Source organism: Diorhabda carinulata, chromosome 8 (assembly GCF_026250575.1).
Source record: "Diorhabda carinulata isolate Delta chromosome 8, icDioCari1.1, whole genome shotgun sequence".
NCBI classification, from domain to species: Eukaryota; Metazoa; Arthropoda; class Insecta; order Coleoptera; family Chrysomelidae; genus Diorhabda; species Diorhabda carinulata.
In genome coordinates this window covers 20903278-20925645 of record NC_079467.1, presented here as the reverse complement: position 1 = coordinate 20925645, position 22368 = coordinate 20903278, and the positions used below count along the sequence as shown (strand labels likewise).

General features: G+C 32.8%; 1 protein-coding gene across 1 annotated transcript; it reads right to left on the bottom strand.

Moving 5' to 3' along the window:
- Window positions 1-1379: 1379 nt before the first annotated feature.
- On the bottom strand, window positions 1380-20861 carry LOC130897309 (putative inorganic phosphate cotransporter). The gene is made up of 10 exons (XM_057806086.1): window positions 20624-20861; window positions 17536-17774; window positions 16325-16597; window positions 13657-13741; window positions 11248-11468; window positions 9078-9224; window positions 6625-6757; window positions 5518-5673; window positions 4344-4429; window positions 1380-2114 (listed from the first exon to the last, which is right to left on the bottom strand). The coding sequence occupies exons 1-10, from the start codon at window positions 20643-20645 to the stop codon at window positions 1884-1886; spliced, it is 1593 nt and encodes a 530-aa protein (XP_057662069.1). The 5' UTR covers window positions 20646-20861; the 3' UTR covers window positions 1380-1883.
- Between the last annotated feature and the right edge of the window lie 1507 nt (window positions 20862-22368).

The window sequence follows — 22368 nt, the reverse complement described above, 5'->3', positions numbered from 1 at the left end:
ATGATATATTCAACATTCTTGCACACTTATAGAACTGGTAAATACTCGTCCAAATGGAGCTTCAACAATGGATATACTCACAGACAAAGTTGTCACACTAAACATTTGTGATTGATCGTGAGTAAACGCAACATCCATTAAGAAAGTTTCCTTGTATCCAAGTGGTCACTCAAAATTGGATCTATCTAGCCTTATCAGATGTCTATAGCCTTCCACAATATCTATCACTTATCACCACTGTTCATAGAATTAATATTGAAGATAGAAAGAGCAAGATATAGGAGCTTGTTCAAGTGGAACTGAATTACTGATAGACATATCTAATTGGATAGCTATGACATATTTCGAGTGAGGGGAACGGCAAGTACCACTCAATAGCGAGTGGTAAACTAAAGCTGTTTCTCTCTCTCCCAATAGTACAATTCTACATGCCACTTTCTCTATCTTTAATATTAACTGTTTGCTTCGTATCGCCCAATACCATAATATATAGTAAAGTTTTCAATTAAACGGGATCTAGAGACTCCAGGTAATTGTCAAACATATTCGGCAGTTTCTGTACTTGTGAGGCCGCAACGAAATTAATCTATACTTTTTCCTACCATTGAAACTGATAGCTCAGAATTCTCATACTATTTTATCAATCCCAACATTGGTATGGAATTCTTCCAGCCACAAACTGAGTTATGTACCTAGTTTTGCTGTTTAAAACTAGGGAATGTTGTTATTCATAAATGTGTGGAGAAAAAAATTGAAATATTTGTAAATTCGCCCCGTTTACAACTAATTCGAACTGAGGTCTTCCTTCCACTGCTATTTGCAGTTTCTAAGATTATAATTTTATACTTGACGCACTCAAGAATTCTTGAAGAACTTGAAACTGATAGCACGATACTTATTATGAGTAAGTATATGAAACTTGCTCAAATTTTGAGAATAATCAAATAACAGATGCTGATTTATAGTTGGGAAGCTCGAAATTTGGAAAGACATGAGCTTATTGATCACCTTGTACTTCCTACATACAAAACATCCTTAACTAGACATTAAGGGTATAATTTTTCATGTTCGTTTTCATATAGTATGCACATCACGTTTTTCCTTCGTTTAAATGAGATGCAAAGCTGGGTTTAAGGATAGATCAAAACTTAGGACTTATTTCCATTTCCTATTACATTATTTGTGTTTTGAATGCTGAATATTAAATATATCACTTCATATTACTAAAATAATATCTTATGGGGTTTAATGTAGAGAAAACGTGTTTAGCCTGAGTTTTCATCAATATCCAAATCTCTATTTAGGAAACAACTTTTCAAACATTAAATGTGAGTTATTGAATGTGTTGAGAGAAAAAATTCAGGAATAAGCAAAATCAGTGAGTTTCATGAGATTTTATTATAAATCATATAGTTCTAGATAACAATCCATTCGTACATTATGAATCCAGTTACATTCAAAATTGATAAAATTTAATACAATAATATAAACAGTTGTGAGATTCTTTACATTTGGTAAGTTCACAACAGGCAATAATTTCTTATGACAAATGACATATTGGTAGTGAAGTAATCAACGAATTTCCACAGAATGTCCAAATCTGTTACCGATCCACACTCCATTAGACTTTTTGGGGCATTGAAATTCAAACAAGTGCTTACAGATTATGAAGAATAATTAAATTTGGATTAATTAATTTATTTGATATTAATATTTGCCGCAATAGACTCATGGAATCATATATTACTCTCACGCTGCGTGGTACTGGTAAAGAAATTCACAAACATCAATTGTCATCGTGTAAATTCAATTATTGTAATTTCGACTTCTAAAGATATGAGGTGGATTCGTAGAGTGTTTGTTTGTTATGGCGCTACATAATTTCAATACACCTCCTCATTACTGTACATTATCGTGTTTCCTTCTGCCTTTCCATTGGTTTTCTTATTTTTTTCGTTGGTAACCATCATCTCAGTTTCTGGCCCATCGGAATTTTCTTTTGGCGAATTCCAAGAAGCTACTGTAGAATTTCCAAATATTGTGTAGAAAGCACAACTGGCGAGTAGTATTCCTGCACAAACCCAAAAGACTTTCTGCCATTGTACTGCAGTTTGCTGGAAAATGTATTCATATTATAACATTATATGATAATGTAAGAGATAATTACAATATGCAATGAAAATTATGGATGTGAAATTTGAATTTTGGAATCAGTAGGCTATGTTGTACTTAAAGCGACAATTAGATATACGTTGCTAAGGAAATTTTTAAAGTAATCAAATACCTGTCAATTTAATTTTCTAATTTGATTCAAAAATGGTGAACTTAGTGATTTTAGAAGTAATTTTCAATTATATAAAGTGAAAAATCTCTGATTCCAATGTTTCTTTGACTCTTTTAACGTAATTAGTAAAAGTAGCTAAAAGATTCATGGAATGGAAGATGAAAAAACGATGCAGCTTTTTCTCAGGAACGGTGTCATTGGTTAAAAGTACGTTACGATCCAATAATAATGTAGACGTTTCAAATATTTCAAACCAATTACATTTCTGGAAGGATTTATGCCCAAGAGAGCTGCGATATTTACCAGTACACGATTTATTAGATGGCTGTACCCGAGTTACTAGCGTCAACTATTTTTAGTTGTTCTTATAGTTCACATTATAGAGTTGTTAGCGTTGCTTGGATTCCGACCACTGTTTCTCTTTAACAAGAAGGTAAAATTGATTCACCCAACCCAATCTTTGCGGAAAATGTTTAACGAGAAGAAAGATGTTTAATAAAATATGTCTGCTCACAAGATATACAAAACTACACTTTGCACGTCAAAAAATATTGATTAAGTCGTGTAATATTAGATAAAAACCATTATTTACAATATTATTCATGAACAATTTTAAAACCCGACAAATTAATTGATTTCCGACATGTACGGCATTGCGCAGCACCCTTACTTGAGTTGTTTGTTTTATTGGTAGCTTCTACAATGATAAGTCATGTACTGTTATAAATTCACAGAAATATGCCATTCTACAACTGTAAGAATTATTATTTCAATCGTTTTAGTTGTAAAATGCATTATACGAGGTTTGGTTATTAAATAACGATACTGCGCGCCTAGAAGGCACCCTAGATGGGTGGGGTAAAAAACGAGTAGTGCAATGAATATCTAGATATCTTGTCTATGCACGTCCCAAAACACTTTTTCGTCACTATTATAGTATTTGTGCAGTAGCGGTTTGAAACGAACGTGTTTTTTTCTCGTGCCGAAAACCAGGAGCAACGTATCAATCTCAAATTTCTCGTTGAACTGAAAAAACTTCGACTTAATGCTATAAATTGTTGCAAGAGGCCTATATAGACAATTCACTACATCCTAATAATTGCCGATAAAGAAATGGTTAGAAAAATTCTACACAAGGAATTACACATTTCAAAAGTTTTGTGCGCAGGTGGTGCCAAAAAATCTGACTCCTGACCAAAAGCTCTTGCGTCAACGGGTCTGGTCAGATTTCCTTGGAAGGTTAGAAAGGTTTGCTTTGAAAGGGACTCGATTTGAGTCGATGGAAGCAGTGAAGCCAAAAACGGCATAGCTCCTAAAAGCTTTCACCAAAGAAGACTTCCAGCACTGCTTCCATTAACGGAAAAACGCATGAAAATGTAGTGGCGAGGGAAGTGGAGTATATTGAAGGGGAGCATTCGAATGTAGAATAATTTTTATAATAAAACCCTCCTCCATAACCAGACCTCGTATACTATGCGTACATAATGCAAACAAAGCTTCGTCAAGATTATCTCCAAAACCACCGTTAAAATTTCAGGGCACATCGAAAAAAGTATTAGTGATTGGAACACGAAGTACTTTCACTGTTTAAAATATCTATTTTAAGGAGACCAGATAACTAAGCTAAGCTAAAAGCCAATTCCAAAATACATGCAACCGTTTTTCTACTTTTGATTATTTTCTTATATTTCGTACAATTTAACGAGAGATTTACATTTTTATAATTTAAAAGTTGAAAACTTTCACTTCCCGAGTCGTCAAATGCAATAAGAATGTTTTTGTCTGTAAAATTGAAGGGTAAAAAGTTATATTTTCATTAAAATCTCACCCTTTCCACCTCGTTAAACAATTTTCCCCAACGACTTCAGGGATCTGGGTGAATGCATATTATTCTTTATCAATTTTTCCTCTTGTCAAGCTAAATCAGCCGTCAGAGAAACTGTGCAAAATGCTCATTTGGAGGTTATATTCTCTGGATATTATACGTGCGACATTAAGGGGAAATAAACCTTTGTTGAAAACTTCCGCGAAAGAAATATTTTTTTGCGGTTCTACTTACGTTTTGAAATGTAAAGTATCCAATAACAGCTGGTGTACAAAATCCCACTAATGCAACAGCGGTATTCGATATTCCCAGTAATATTGCTAAAAAAATTGATAAAAACATAATCGGCATCAACAATGTAAAAATAAGTAAATGGGCTGAGGCTGTTGCGAAAGTTCAGTCAATGTTATTGTTTGATACTATTGTTACGAACAAGTTCACGAAATCAGTCTTTAGGCCGGCCCTGTCCGGCTACAATGGAATTTTAAAATTCGACGAATTCGTGCGACGTCTGCTTTTTATAAATGGCGGACTCGCCTTTGACGTTTTCTTCTAAAACTTTTTATTATAGCGGTTTATTTACAGTATTTCTTTCAAATAATTTCCAGGAAAGTCTATTTATTTATTTGTTTCGTTTCCTTTTGTTCTAAAACTAGAGAATATTTTTGGGATAGGTATTTAAGTACATAATGTAGCGCCATTAGTGAAAATAATCGCAAAAATTGTTTAAGTGATATTCATAAGTAAATTATTATAAATTAAGAACGCTAGAGACAGTGTTTATTGATTCACATTACGAATAAAAAGAGTGTAAATAAATACTAAAAACGTTACACTTTTAATAAGGGAGTAACTTCAGATATATCATAAATTTCTTTATTATCAGTTCTTTGTTGATTTGATTCTCCTTTAAAATGGTTACGATGTATTTTGAAAATTGGATTATTGGAGTTTTAACTTGTCAAACCAATCAGCTAGTCAGAAATTTGATAAAAATATATTGTCAAGATAATTGTTTAAAGAATGATTTGTCCCCATTGTCATATAACGTTTAATATTTATTTTAAATTGGTAAACGTCTATTAGCTGCTATTTACCATTGCTCTTAAGAATTTATCTGAGACAACGTTAAGAAATTATGGAATTTAAAATTATCATATATAGTATAAAACTGTAACTACGAAGAACAACATATGTTCTAAAAATTTGATTATTATTTGTGTACATATTCGTTTCAAGAAGAAATATTTTCTATTTTTTGAATTTTTATATAAAAAAAAAATAAGAAATGATCGAATATAACGTCATTCAATTACACAATGAAACAATATAGATGGAGAATTATTTATTTACGCAATTCTCATCCACAACAAAAGTTATATCATATAAAGAAATATATTAACATTACCTGAGTGATTAGGACTGATATCTACAAGTCCAGCTAATGCTCCTGTGGACACCGCGCCATTGACAGTTACTGCAAGTGTCAACATAGCTACTGCAGTCATTTTATCACAACCTGAATAAGCTAAGCCAAGCATGAATACTGCTTGGATACCATTTGCTAGAAATTAACGAATGTTATCACTTATAATCTCTCCAGAGTTTGTTATTTCCGAAAATCCCAACTTATTATCAGTAAAAAATTAGGTACGAAAATTTTATACTGAAAATAATGAATGAAAAAAAGAATGTTTGATATATTAATAAGCGTTTATATTAAAGTCGCACAGTCGCCACCTGGTACACAGATGGCTCCAGAAGAAATGGTTTAGCCGGAGCAGGCTTCTGTGCAGGACACTCCAAAACAAGCTAATCTCTTTGGCTTGGAGAACACGCTACCGGGAGAGCTGCGCGATAATTAATCGACGCCACAGGAATACAGTAATCTCGATCTGCTCAGATAGCCGAGCTGCCATACAAGACATAACGGTCGAGAAAGCGTGCTCTAGGCTGATGCTGGAGTGCAATAAAGTTCTACAAAATCTAGTGAATGATGGCTGCAAGATCCAGCTAGTTTGGGTGCCGGTCAATCCGTCAACAAAGGAAACTACGAGGCGGACCCCATCGCCAGACTGGGATCTGCTAAATCACCGTTGGGCCCAGAACTCATCCTTGGTGTAGCTAAAAGTTTTGCTATAGTGTCTCTCAACGGTCTACCTGCAGAGATGGATAGAGACACCTGGTATGAGACAAGCAAAGGCATACAAAGATGGATCTTTTGCGTATCGTAACAAACAACTGCTAAAAATAGATAGGCCCCAAATCTGACACGGTCATCTAAGACGCCATCTCCACACCGTGGGCATCATGGACGATGCTTACTACCACTGGTGCATGGAGTGGGATGAAATTGCATTTTGGCTTGAAATGGCAGGAATAAAATATTCTAAGTAATATTGAGCACATTTTTGATTTTCACTCACTCTGGTGATCAATTCGATAAGCAAGTTATTTTCTTCCAGGATTAAAAGTAAGCTGAATTTACCAAATATCAATCAATTATGATCATTACCCCATAATGTAGCAAACTTCCTAACGTGTGACCTCTTCATCTTCTCAGTTCGTAATAAGTAGTCACCTAGCAACGAAAATATGTAGGCAAATACGACTCTGAACAGATGTGGCATTCCACAAAGTAGTCCCGTCTGTAAGAAATTAGTGAAAATAGTTAATTTAACATAGAAGACTTTAGATATGCAACGCAAGAATACTGAATAAGTTAACATTGATGCCCTGAGAATGAGGTTTTTTAAAGATTGGAAAAAATGTAGTCTTAAAACAACTACAGTTTCCCCAGAATTGTGAAGAAATTCTATTTTGAAGACGATCAATTTATATTTATAATACATATTTTATTCTCTTCATTTATACTATAATTTTCAATGAAATCAATGTAAGAATAAATTTTTGAAATGAAAATATCTGGTTCGAGGTCTTTGTCGTTCCAAATAGAAAGTAATTTGAGAAATATGAGGAGGTTACAAAAAATTATGCAGCTGTATTACCATCGTGTTAAGTTTCATATGGAATAGATATTCATTCACTTATAAATAGATAGGTCTTTCACATGTAATTGAATCCACTCGTATATGGAGATGTAATACAATTTACTTGACTGAAATGATGATTAACACGATGTTTGGTTCGTGCATTTCAAAAAGGATATGCTTCGATGAATGCATCTCATCAAATCAATTTTATTACGCTTCTCCTTATTGTAGGAAAATTTTAATCCAAAATAATGAGGTACTCCCACTTTTAATGGGAACTAATGATTGAGTTTTGGCTCATTTTATCTGTAACGTATCCATCAAAATTAGAATGAGAATTCAAGATATTTCATGAATGCTTTATCAAAAGCACTGGTGGAAACATAATTTGAAGGTAATCATTAATGCCATTGAGAGCTAGTTCTCGCTTGTAATGTTGTATATATAGAATTGCTGGCTACATCTACTGATCATGCGAAAATATGGACACAATAACTGGAAGTGATGGCTAGTAGGTCCAGCGATTTAGGTATCCAATCACCTGGGAAACAAAGGCAACGACGAGTCTGGTTCGTTCGCCAGATTACGATTAGCAGAACCGCCGATGAACTCAGAACTCATTTTGATGCAACAAAAACTGTTATATCTCTCAGTAGTTTTCTCACAAAGCAGCCTCTGCAAAAATGTATGGGGCATGTTAAGACACAAATAGATTGGCCCTCTGGAACCTAACAACGGCTTCCATTAAAAGGACGACTTGTGATTCTCCTTTTAACCAGATACAGCAATTTAAGATGCTATCTCCGTACTATAAGTATGATGGACTATGATCTGCAAACCAAAGACAAGCCTGACAGTGCGCTTAATAACATCAAAAAGTTCAAGCCAAATTGCCTGATTGGTTTCTGAAAGGCCCTTTGGTTTGAAGTGGGGGACTATGGTCCTATAAGAAGGCGCAATGGTCCTTAACCGCACACAATCTATGTACTAAGTGGTGTATAATAGCATATTTCGAAAACCAAAGACATTTCAACAAAAAGTTATTCATAGGCATTATAGCGTTATATGTAATCAAACTGACTATGAATCTCAAATTTGAATTTTATTAATCAAGTATGTATCAATGTGTGGTTGAAAAACATTGTACATGTAAAAATGATTTGTTGATTTATATATTAAAGTGTGTGGCGTTATTCTGATAAAGACTGGAATTTGATCGAAAATTTAATTCAATAAAAACAACATAAAGATATAATTTGTCTATCCAAAGTTCCAGTTTTGTGTAATACAGGAAGATACTAAGGAATACATCCTTGGCAACCGCTTATTAACACCCGAAAGGAAAAATTTTACCCACTGGCAGAGCTTTGATTGAAAGCCAGAAAAGCCCGAAGGATTATCCAATTCTGGAGATCCTTTAAGGGCGAGAGCGACCAAAGGGACGACAACACTAAGCTATTGAATTCTTACAAGACATAAATAGAACATGTTTCATTATATAGCCGAACTTTAGAATGAAAAATGAGTTCTAAACCTTTTAATATTGAATTATAGTTATAAAAAAGTATCCCACACATCTAGAATTAAACTAGTTATAAGCAAAAGATATCGGAGCATTAAAAGATTGTAGTGCTGTATATTCTTGATCGAGTTAATAAATAATTTAATGAATCACATGTAATTGATAACAAGTTTAAGCTTAAAATTTTACTGAAACTGAGCACTATAAAGATATTTTAATATAACAACAAGTAGGTTAGAAAATTGAATTTGGCTATTCGTAAAAATGTTTGTGCTGGTGCAATCTTTAATTAAAACTTTAAAAAGAACTCCATCGCAATAGTATTTTTTTTATAGGCATTGTCTTTAGTTTGTTTTACTAATAAAGTGTGTTATTTTAGTTTTCTCGGTGCGTCTATTTTCGATAATCAAATGTGTATTTATGTCAAACTAAACAAAAAATGGAAATACTCACCAAACGCACATCCCAACCATGAATAAATTTTATATATGTAGGTCCATTTACCATGAGGGTAAAGAATCCCCAACAGGCACCTATTTGCGCCACGACTGTAGCCCACAAAGGAATATTGGTCAAGATGCTTTTCCAAGGAGTTGGTATCTACAGATAATTTAATAATATAAAAAGTGGGTTTGAATTTTCCTTAAAAAAGCGGATGACACGACTAATCATCTTTAGAAACGAACAGGATTATTTTAATGGGAATAAGTCATACGCCAAAGATATCTATAAAATAGTCGATTAGAAAGAGACTTTAATCTATGAGATTAAACTTTTCTAATTTGATTAAATGAATTAACATTTCAAATAATGTACAATTGAATGATTGCGGTTTTTCACTTTGGAAGATAAATCTTTGCTAATTCTCAAATATTCTCAACAATATAAAAACACAGTGAAACAACATGACATTCTCTTGTACATGTAGTAAATTTAGTAGTTTTTCGGCCACACGGCTTTATAATGTTTTTTTTTGTTCAAATATTATTACTTGGCTGACAATTCAATACACTTCGTAATTGAATAATCGTATAAAGAGAAAGGCCTTTATATTCGGAATATAGTCCATTGTATTTTATAGTTTTTACGACATCCTCGATCATTTTTTAGAAGATTGTTTCAGGAGTGAGTCCCCTCAAATGTATGACGATATCAATACCCACGTTACACATCAGAATGGGGTATGTCCGGCGGAGTCTTCCTCCTACCATCATGTCGAACATTAGATATCTCTTGACTTTCGTATATTTAGAAAGCACTGGAAATACCCATGAGGAATTACGTCAGGTAATGGTTCACGTCATCATGATTCCTCTCTGTCCAGTCCTTCGCGCTCCTCATATGAGGAGGAGAAAAACTGACTATAAACCCAAAACTACCATATATACAACAATTTTCCGAAACAACGATTTTTTAAATATGTATGTCCTCAAAATATAATTAGCACCTTAGGTCTGAAAAGGCAATAGCTTAATTTTTTATTCGAATTGTCATCACATATATTCCTAATATTTTAAGCCTATAGACTGCTGTTCCAATTTCTTGAGTAATCCTTAATAATTAATTATTTCGATATACGAGGATATATTGAAAAATTCTCAGCCTACTATAGAACCAAACAAAGCTTCAATTTTATTACTCAACATCTTCTTTTAATTGGAAACACTTGTTTCTCTGTAAAGCAGATCTCCAAAGCTTTTACTACCTCCTCGTTGGAGAAAAATTCACGACATTTTAAAACTTTTTTCAGTTGAGGAAAGAGATGATAGTCAGATGCAGCCAAATCTGGTGAATAAGGGAGGTGTTCTAGTAATTCAAACCCTAAATCACGAATTTTTTTGCATGGCAACATGAGATTTGTGGATGGGCGTTTTCCTGCAAAAACAAAACACCTTTGGACAGCTTTCCGCGTCTTTTCTTTTTAATTTTTGCGCATACATTGGTCAGTAATGTCGAATAGTAATCTCCAGTTATTGTTCTACCCTTATCCAATAAAACAATCATGATTACTCCATGGCAATCCCAAAAAACTGAAGCAAGAACTTTTCCAGTAGATTTTTGGACACACGTAACTTCTTAGGTCTTGGAAAACCAGAGTTTTCAAATCGAGCACAGATCGAACGCAATGCTTCTACTCTTGCACGCTTTTGGTCTACATTCAAATATTCAGTGCTTCAGATGTCCGTTTTAATCCAATTCGACGGTCTGATACAATCGTGTCATGAACTGCATCGATATTTTTGGGGACTGACACAGAAACTGGCATTCCCGATCGGTCATTATCTTCAATGGAAAATTTATCTCTTTTGAAGCTTACAGTCCAATTTTTCACGGTATTAAGCATATCTTCGTAACCCTTTTAAATACAGGTATTTGATGATGGCTCGATACTCCAATTTTTGCTGACAACGAATTTATGTATATTTCTCATTTTTCCAACACAGTTTGCATATTGAAATGTGAGTCATTTTTTTATAGTCAACTCATGAAGGAAGTATCAACATCTTATTACATATTTAGTGTTTGTTGGAAATGAGTCAATTCAGTTATGTAATTGACCACATTGTACCAACAATGAAAGTAACTGGATATTATACTTATATATTAACAAAAATATACTCACATTTACTTTAGAAACTGTTTTGCCTAAACTACTTGATATATAGTCTTTTTCTTCTTGTGATATACTCGGATGTTGAGCGGGGCTGTCATAAACTGAGAACCACCAAGCTATAAACCAAATAGTTCCTAATACACCACAAGAATAAAATACTTGTTCCCAGCCCCACCTTTCTATGATAAAACCACATAGAAGATAAGTTAGAGCTGCTCCTATTGAACTGCCTATAAATGATTAAATTGTGTTAGCATATTTATCTTCGTGTATATTTTCTCAAATTATTTGAATATGAGAGGATCAGAAGCAGTATTACAAATCAGAACGAACTGACAAGTCTCTCAATTCAATGTACAGTGTAATTGATTAAATAATGTGTTGATGAAATTTTCGTTAGGCTTGCAAACAAAAAGGTTTTTCCAAATAATTCAGGTCAACTGCGTAAATCGATAGATATACGGCCTATATCGTTACTACAAAATAATATATATGAGGTATATCCACAATGTAAGCTCCATTTCTATTTCTATCAGAAGCAGCGCTGTGATCACAGCTCCGAGCATACGCAGCAGTTACTCTGACTGAAGTGTACATCCTTTTCGAATCACTGAATCACTAAATCAAGTCAATTTTATCGGCAAATCTACCAGGTTTACGGACAAAATGCTATGAGTGATTCAATGATTAGAAAATGGTTCAGATATTTCAATAAAGGACATTATCTGGTGATTTGGTGATCTGGTTAGCGCAACTGAAAAGAAGCTTGAGTAAAACCGCTCTTGTGAAAAAATAACCGCAAATATCCTACCTAAAATTTTCACTGAAAAACAACAAACAACACAAAAAACAAAGGTTAGGCAGTGTACTTCAGTTTTTGACACGCTGCTATGATATTCACGGGGGATGAAATTTGGGTATCTTACGACACCCCAGAAAAGGTATTTTATTGCGAGACCATAAAGAAATTGCGCCTCACAACAAAGAATATGCGCCGAGAATTACTGTCAAAAGGTGTTGTTTCTTTCACAAAATGCCCGATCTCATATTTCAACCGTGACAAATAAACTCTTAGAGGTATTTGAATGAGATATATTTGATCAGACCAGACCTCGTTCCTACCGATATTCAATACTTCCTACACTTCAAATATTTCCTTGGTGGTCCAAACTTCAACAACGATGACGAGCTGAAAGAACATGTCACCTCAAGGTTGAAAAGACAGGCAGTAACCTTCTATGAAGAAGACATATAAAAACTTTTGACACGCCAAGAAAAGTGCCTACAAAATGTAGAAAAATTAGTTCAAAAGTTGTGGATTTTTCTAAAATAAATATTATTTCTCTATCTGTACACGTTTTTCATATCTTGTGGTGAGTCCACACGAGACAGACTTCCATAAAATTCTATAGAATTTTGTCTGTGCAAACTAGACAGTACAGACAAATGTCGGTGTGATCCAAAAGTCGGAGTATGCATGGAAGTCTGCGTATTTATCGTAGGTGAGAAATTTAAATTAATAATAATAAAAATTCTGTACAGAGATTCTATCCAATTTGGGGAAATTTTTTTACACCGACTTCATAGTCTGTACAGATATCTGTACGAACAAAAGTCTGTATCGTGTGGACCCACCTTTACATTGTGGATGTACCATTAAAAATGAACTTTTCAGACAGAATAACTGCAATTTTATTCTATAGTTATTTAGAAAAATAGTTCACGGAAACTAATCAAAAAATAGCTTATTGTTATTGTTTAATTAGATGTACAAACTAAAGTGTATTTATTTTCAAGATAGAAAAGACAAAAACAATCCTAAGCACATGATAGTCATGTAAATGGCCGGATCGTCCGGTCGTAAAAGTGGAAAGCTTTCGACATCTGCAGTTGATGTATCGGTTAACAGGGCTGGAATCAGTTTAACTCTGAACGTCGCTGGCATGTGTTTTAATTTGTATATGTATATGTACTCTAAATTGACTTCAGTACAGCTCTCACCGTATATAATGCCAAACGTTTATTATTGTAGCGCAGTCACTCCTTTCTTATTTCCATTTTCAAGTTATAGAAGACATTAATTTATTATCTACCTCTCACACTATTGAAAAACCAATAATCGACATTCGACAATCGACAATCGACAATAGAAAATCAGAAAATCGAAAATCGAGAATCTTTAATCTATAATAATTAAAAATCGACAATAAAAATCAACAATCTACAAGCGACAATGATCAATCCCAACATTCGACTAAGGACAGTCGACAATAAAAAAAATGGACTCAAACTCTAAAGCACATGCTTTCAAATTTTCCTCTATTTCTTCATTTCAGTAATTTGTAATTATATAATTACTCAAAACACTCATGAATTAACAGAGACATTAGTGGTAAAATTCAATTGAGTCTTACGTACCTAAATATGATGTTATGAATTTACTTCTCTCATTTGGTGGGATCCATTTGGAAACCATATGATGCATAGAAGGCCAACAGAAGCCCTGAAAATATTATTAATCAAAAATTTCGTTCATTGACTATTTTACATTGTCATCGGAATTTAAATACAGAAATTTGGAATACATCCAATTGTTATAACACGCTCGGACAAGCGAGTGTTCCTAATCACATCAAATAATATTATATACAAATTATCTCAATTGGTACGTAGATGAGGCATGGATTAACATAACCCATTATAGGGAAGGACATAACAACTCCCAGAGTAGCCAGCTTAGAAGGACTGGATTAAAAAACATCCTTTCGGTAAAGATGATCGTTTCGTTATTCTACATATAACAGATGAAGATGATATTGTCAGAGATGGTTTGTTACTCATAGAATTAAGGTAGGCTGGAGACCACCATCAAGATATGAATGCGAAGGTGTTGGAAGATTAAGAGCGTTAGATGAAAAGGCTTGAATTATGATGGACAATACATCTTACCATAGTAGACCATTAACTAAATGTCCAATGGGGAATTATAGTGATTGTTTTTCAAAGTGAAATATTAATAACTAAAACATGAACAATATAATGCTTAATAATCATCATCAATTGATAAAATTAATTAAAATATATTTCTATTTTTGTCAATTTTCACAGACTCTGTCAACTGTCCAACCAAAATGCTGTCATAAAAAAATTAACTAATAGTACATTATAGAAAATCCCGATAATTGATAATATTTCTTATCAAGTTTCATCCAATAAGACTAATACAACTTATTATAAAACATTATTTATGTACTTAAATACAATCACGCTCATGGTTTATGGGAAAATTTAATGTTTTTAAACTGACTTGGAAGGTTCGTCCCAACCTGTACGATTGTGATTCAAGACGGATCCATGTGAAAACTAAATTGAAGTAGACGAATTGAGAGTAGTTTTCGATAATTCTTCGTATTGTAGCTAATGAATTCCTTCTGGTATTCTGTCCTTATTTTTAATAAAAACTTTAATGAAAAATCTTTGTAGTGTTTCATTTTGTACCTTACGTTTTCAACGATTATTACGTAATTTTAAATGGAATTTCATCTAGCATCAATAAATATTATGTACTCGGCATTAAAGTTTCTAAGGCTTTCGGTATATATCCAAGCATATGAGTAAATTATTCTCATTTTATTCCATACTTGGGTTGTTTCCATTCATATATCCAAAGGGAATAAAACCAAAAGAGTAAAGCTTTTGTCATTCTTGCCGCTGGTGGATATGGAAAATTGATTGAATTCATACACATAATAATACAGAGAATAATAAAAATAAGATACTTGATAGACAGTTATATAAAAGACTCCTGACATTAAATAACAGAAAAAATTGAAGCTATGAATAAATTTACTAAAAACTGAAATTTATAGACATTACGAAATGTGAAAAGAATGTTTGGGTTTGTTTCTACGAGCCATCACGATTACTCTTGATATAAATTTTATATATAAATTCGTTTTTTTTTAGTTCTCAGTCTAAAGAGAAAAAATATAACATTTGAAGTGAATACTAATAAAATTAAAGGTCATGAAAATTCACTAGATCATGATAGTGTAAAGTAGATTCTTTTGTGGATAACACAAATTTGGGAAAATATTACTTCTCTTCGACTTGATCAACTTGATTCTGTGGTAAAAGCCATCACCGTGTAAATACCGATGCATCTGAATATGATACGTAAGATTGTGCTTTGTAAGGATCCTGGAAAAACTGAATTGTCTTATACCTGAATGTCGGGCAATTTTTCTGGTGCTGGTGTTCGGATTCTCAACTACTCATTCTAACATCAGTTAATACAAACAGTCAAACATCAATAATTTTCGCTTGAATTCCCGAAACCTACCAGACACTACACTGTAGTTATATCAATGTCTAGTATGACTATATTTACTAGAAAAATGCATTAAAAACGTCATTTTCGTCCATGATTATATTCTGATTGGTATAATGAATCTTCGTATTGAAAATTTTTTTCTCGTTAATGAATAACATTCGATTATCTATAACCAACTTTGATTGTCTATGTGTTGAGTTACTGGGGTCGTCTCCATCAGTAGTCCATTAAATATAAATTTTTGCCTCCCGGTAGTAAAGATTTGGTCTGATTCTAACAAAAAGATTTACCAATAGAGTGTCGCTTTAAGAAATTTCGGTTTGGTAAGATTTTCTATCTTTTCTGCTGAGATATAGGAGTTTTTCTTCAAATGAATTAGAAGGCTATTAAAGAAAGTGCAACTAAAAATAAGTCGAACTATATGTAAAATTTCACAATTTTCAAATTCCCTGCCAGTGTACTTAATTTTACTTCAAAAATATCCTATTTCTTCTTGAATACCAAATAGTGCTTAATGGTTAGCTATACTTGTCCAATAATTTACCTTTTAGGTAGAGATTGTAGGCAATTGAGTTAGTTAGAGCCAAGTGAGTCGATTGTATTTCCAGATTTCATTTCTTTGAATCTTTATCTAAAGGTATCTGGGAAGCAAAGGTTATCAGACCAAACCGGACAATTTGAGTATTTGAAATCGTGAAGAAATTCTCGTTCATAACTACCTGCATAGAGTATTCTAGGGATATTTATACTTACGGCACATAATCCTTGGATACTTCTGATAAATATCAGATACAGAGCTCCTTTATGTGCGAACCAAGGAATTACAAAGTTTGCGAATACTCCTATGAAATTTGACAATCCAAATATAAGTTTAGTTCCATATTTTGCAGCTAGAATTCCACCGGGTATTTGAGTTATCCAATGTAACCAAAAGAAACTTCCCAATATGGCACCCAATTCTTTTTCATTCCAATCAAAATACTGATCTGGTATACTTGTAATCTCTAGCTCTGAAAGTGTTTTATTCTGAAAATAGAGTGATCATATATAATTAAGTTATTGGGTAACTATGTTCGTAGAAAAATAGAAAGTTATATCATTATATTAAAATATAGACAATATCGAAAAATATTTATTTTTCTTGTAATTAGTACTATTGACAAACGCGATCCGTTTTATTTCGCCTCGTGATTAATTGGGTTGTTTCAATAGATTATGTGCATATTTGTTTTTAGATTAGTGAGGTTCATCGTACTTTTCTGGCGCAGAATGTAATTTCTATCATTGATATATCAATATTTAGACAATATTCATCATAAATATGGATTTATCAACTATTCATTTTTCTTACAACAGGTTTAAAACACTGAAACTGTCAGGAAACTATAAGTTAGGAGAAATAACTTCTACTACGAGAAAGCTGTGATACTAACAAAGTTTCCTATAAAACTAAGTTAATCTCAGTCAAATGAATTTGTGGAACAACTTCAGCATATATCAAAATATGAATGAATGCTTAAGTTATAGCATAATATCAGAAACTTTCTTAAAAACAAGTATAAAACTGTTTCAAACTCAGCACTTATTGTTTTTAGTAGTATAAAATTTCACATACAAACCCATGAATCATATCAATACTTAAGCGAGTGCAATAGTATGTTTCTGACTTATAGAAGCAATTAAGACTTAGCCAACAACAATTTTTCAAGCAATTCATGTCATATTTTCATAGAAATACATAAAGAATGGTCAAATACACGTTCGGAAAAGGGGCAAGCATTCTCGCAGATTTCTTAACGAAATTCAGTCACTTGAATGAATATTCGAGAATGGAAACCATCGGAGGTGGCTAATTTTGTGATGAAACTGGTGGAACAGCGAATTAATAAAAATTGATAACTAGAAAATCATACGCTACTTAAATAGACAAAGCAAAATGTTTTTTTTTTCTATTATAAACTTACTAACGGAACGTGACGATTTGTAAAAGTACTATTCTCTTGATATCCATTTATATATGAATTATTGTTCGGGATATTGCCTGAAAGACATTCACTTGTTATCGACGCTTTGTTTTTGGATTTAGGTGCCACCATAGATACTACAGCTAAGTTCAAATTAATACGAATCATATAATTAACTGCAAAACCCGAGAATACGAAATACCACAGGATTTCTCTCTTTTGGAAAAACGGTTTTGTACCTGAAACAGAATATAGTCACAATTGATTTAATGAAATTAAAATAAAAAATGAATGAGAAGAAAATAAATATGCTTTGAAATTACAATTCGATGTTCAAAGTTGAATGATCATATAAAAGACAAAACTAAGTAGTAAACAGAAGTATATAAATATAATATAATTCAAATACTTTTTAAAAATGGCAAATAACATAAAAACATAACATTGTTAAGGTCATGAACGTTTTGAACATTATTACATTTAAAGATGTATTTATCCAATTACTTTGCTGTCAACTTTTTGTGATTATAAGTTTTGAAAAGCATGCCATTAGGAGGTTTTAGAAGTAAATGGAGATGCAAAATTGTACACGCTTAATAAAGTATTTCATTCTGCTATAGGTTGCAAAACAGAAAATATCTGACCAGGTCGTATTACATGGTTCAAAATTTGTGTGGTTTATAGCGACAAACATATGACAAAAGTCTGTGCTCAGAATTGTAAAATGGGGAAAACAAATATTAATACCTTTTAATTAGAATTTTCACTAGACTTTAATATAATAACCCCGAGAAACTAGCTTACTTAAAAATGCAGGATAGCATAGGACAAATGTTTAAGTACAGGATTGTGAAGTAAAAATAATTAGCTTGTTATCTGAATTTTCACTTAGATTTTGATATATAAACCCCCAAAAACAATTACATTACATCTTAAAATATAAATAAGCAAACCCAAAGGTATTGATCAATAATTCTATGCCTCAAAAAGTACCCATAATAAATATTATACTGAAAAATCTTGAAATAAAAATTTTTGTATTTCGGCTACGTCCGCCATATAATTATTAATCTAAATAGAGATTAACACACCTAAATAAAAAAGTTAATATCTCTTGTTATGTCATCGTTATCACTGACATTATGACTTCCCAGGGAATAATAATTGGTCATATTATTTCTAGTAATAAAATTTAGAATTTTGCTTCCTTTAATATGATACATCTTCTCCCAATTGTCTGGTAAAATTTTTTTTATGGAGTCACATAAAAGTTTACGATTAAGCTGTTTTGTTTGTTGCAAAAATAGACCCATTCGTATCATTAATAGAAGAAATAAAAAAAAATTCAAATGAAAAAGTTATAGATTTAAGTCCGATTAAAATATTTGATGAAGAAAATTATTTTTGTGTACCTTTATTTCAGTTTCTAGTACAAAACTAACCTAACCTAACCTATCCTAACCTATCCTACCCTAACCTAACTCAAACTAACCTATCCTAACCTCACAAAAATTACTAAATTTTCATTTTATCTATTGACTTTTCGTGAAAATAATGCATTTGCATACTTTTTCCATAGAAACTCTTCTGCGCATACGTCAATCATCATGACTTTTCACACACAGATAGATCTTGATGAGATCTATTGAACAAAGTTATCCATGGTTCGATATCTGTTAGTCTTCCTGACATAATGGACACTTCCGGTACATTCTAAAACGGAGGTATCTTTTTTGTAAATAAAATGAAAGCAATTCACTTCGGATCAATTATTTTACAGTACCGTCTATTACAGTTAACTTTGCAGGTGCTACTGTATTTCTATATTTCTACTTAATGATTGGTCCTTTAACTTCTGTCGTATTCGAACAAGTGGAAACTATTCTCCAAACGGTATTAGTGAAATGTTCATGAAGAATAATCCACATTGCAGCATGTAGTAACGAATTCACTATGTATATTCTTTAATATTCTAAACTGTTTAATTGTATCATTGTGCCACGGTCAAATTTTTGAGTATATGAGGTCAAGCTAATCTTAATAAAACAATATATTCGAAAACAATAAAATTTTAAACAAGACATAGTTGGAAATTAGAAATAAACATTTATAAGTTATGGATATAGTACAATAATCACTAAGAAGAATTTAAGACTCAACCAGTTTAATAGGTAAGTTCTTAATTATCGTTCAAATTGGTAAAAAATGACGCAACAAATATTCAGGGGCGTTAAAACAGAAAATTTTTATGAGCATTCAATAAAACTTCTTCCAATCGATTTTCTTGGATTCTTTCGTAAAATATTAGATCTCATTATATCATATTTTTCCCATTACGAGGGTTTCTTCTTGAGTTTTGAGATATGGTAGCACTAATTTGAATATGTCAAATCTGACGTTCCCATCATAGAGTTTGACATTTTTAATAGCTAACGTACTCAGAACGTGCTTCTAAATTCATGCGACAAAATTCTGGAGGTAATTGCTCGTATGAAATTAAGATGAGTCTCCTGTAACAAAGTTCCTCAGCCCATCCCTTTCCGAGATATCACCTTTAAAAGATGGTGTTTGAAATTGAGTTTTTATATTTTATTTAGTTTTATAAATAAAAAGTATGTTGTTCACTTTTTTTCTCTGCGGCTATTGGTTCTGGGAACAAATTATGAATAGAAAATATTTTTGAATAAAACAAGGATTTTAATTTATAATTTTATTCCATAAAACTTCATTTTGGAGAATAATATTGAAAAAATACTCGTGATTAGTCCTTTGCGAGTGTCTGAAAATTACAGAATTTCAAGTTTCTAGAACTACTTAAATTTTAGGAAAAAAATTAAAAATTCAATATGAATCACCACCTTCTAAGAGTGATATCTCAGAAAGGGAACCGTCTTAATTTCAAACGAGCAATTACCTCCTGATTACCGCATGAATCAAGTAACACCCTAAATATCTGCTAATATATTATATGTAGTTCCTTTGTTGTAAAATATTAATATTCTTATCTAATGTTTATAATTTAAAATAGTTTTTTCCCACAATACTAATTAACATGATTTAAAATTTCATAATCTACAATTCGACTCACCTTTAATTTTTTTAGTTTCCATCGTTGATAATTATTTCCCTATTCCTGAACTTCCACAACTTGTTTCTAGTATAATATTCCAATATTGTCTAACATCATAATAAATTTCTCACTAGATATCAATATCACAACTTTTTTTGCAACTAAATACAAAAAGACATCACTTTGTTTGTGAATGTTAAAGATAAAATTAATTTATTATAATACGACGAAAGACATTCATCATCTGAACAACAATGAATTTTTATCATAATCTGGCTACCTCAATATTTACAGAAGAAGAATGTAAATTTATTTAATTTAAAGAAGATATCAAATTAAGGGATTACATTTATTCAAATATATTTTAATATGTTTTATAATTACGAGAATTGTTTCGGAAATATTTCTATATTTGTTCCTGTAAATATAATAATTTTTTCGCAATGTTTTGAATTATATTTCGAAAATGCCAACCCAAAAGTTGACTTTTTTTTTTAACTTTTGCTTGTTCACATCTAATAGACCTTGGGTCCACCGACATATTTTTTATTCATGATCAAATAATTTGACACAGCCGTTACGAAGTTGTCAAGTTTATGAAAAAAAATTGTAACCAAGTTTGTAATTTTATTTTAATCAATAGTTTTTATCATATAATACAGGGTGCGGCAGCATAACTTCCTTTTTTAAAAAGTTCGCCATTTAGTCGGTAGATGTCGTAACGGAGTGCTAGTGGTCTCGTTCGAGAGGGGGGACTATAAAGTTTTGTCCCGGCACAGTTCAGTCGCCATCATGCGTTGGAACAGTGAGGAGCGTGCGTTTGCCGTTGAGGTTTACTTTTCGAGCGGATGTTCTGTGATCGCAACCCAGCGCGCCTTTCGGAATCGCTTTAATTTAGCCCCCTTGGCCCCTGTCCCGGACCGGAAATCAATTGTTACGTGGGTCACTACGTTCAGACAAACTGCAAGTGTGACAAGACGAAGAACTGGAGTCCCTCGGCCCATTAGATCACCGGAGAACATTGAGTTAGTTAGAACTTCAGTGTTGCGATCACCACGGCGTTCTGCGCGCAAACATGCGTCTGCCCTTGGACTTTCCGATCGTTCTGTGAGGAGAATACTTCATGATGATCTTCATTTTCATCCATACAAGATGGCAATTGTGCAGGAACTTTCTGAACGTGACTTCAATTCTCGGAGGAACGCGTGTGAGGTTTTTCTGGAAGTCGTTCCTGAGGACGCTATTGTTTTTTTTAGTGATGAAGCCCATTTTCATTTGTGTGGATCCGTAAACAAACAAAACATGCGCTACTGGGCTGATACCAATCCTCGACAATTGCATCAACGGCCTTTGCATTCACCTAAAGTCACAGTGTGGTGTGCAATTTACTCACGTGGAATTATTGGTCCCTGGTTCTTTGAGGAAAATGAAGTCACAGTGACAGTGAATTCGCACCGGTATGTAAACATGTTACAGGAATTTTTTTTCCCACGGCTAGATGAGTTGGACTTAGGGGACACTTGGTTCCAACAAGACGGAGCAACGGCACACACTTCAAGAACATCGATGGCTGTTTTGAGGGAACACTTCCCAGAGCGCCTTATCTCAATTAGGGGCGATTTGGAGTGGCCAGCCCGCTCTCCCGATTTGACCCCTTGTGATTATTTCCTATGGGGTTTTTTGAAATCCCGTGTGTATGTGAACCGTCCAAGGACCCTACAAGATTTGAAGACGAACATCCAGGAAGAAATTGCCAACATAAC

Bases quoted from the DNA above. Each gene is read 5' to 3' on its own strand.
- LOC130897309 (XM_057806086.1), bottom strand. From the start codon at position 20,645: ATGGAAACTAAAAAAATTAAAG. The intron at 11,469-13,656 runs GTACGTAAGACT...AATCATTTATAG, and splicing joins ATTCATAACATCATATTTAG to GCAGTTCAATAGGAGCAGCT. The intron at 2,115-4,343 runs GTAAGTAGAACC...TACATTTTCCAG, and splicing joins GATACTTTACATTTCAAAAC to CAAACTGCAGTACAATGGCA.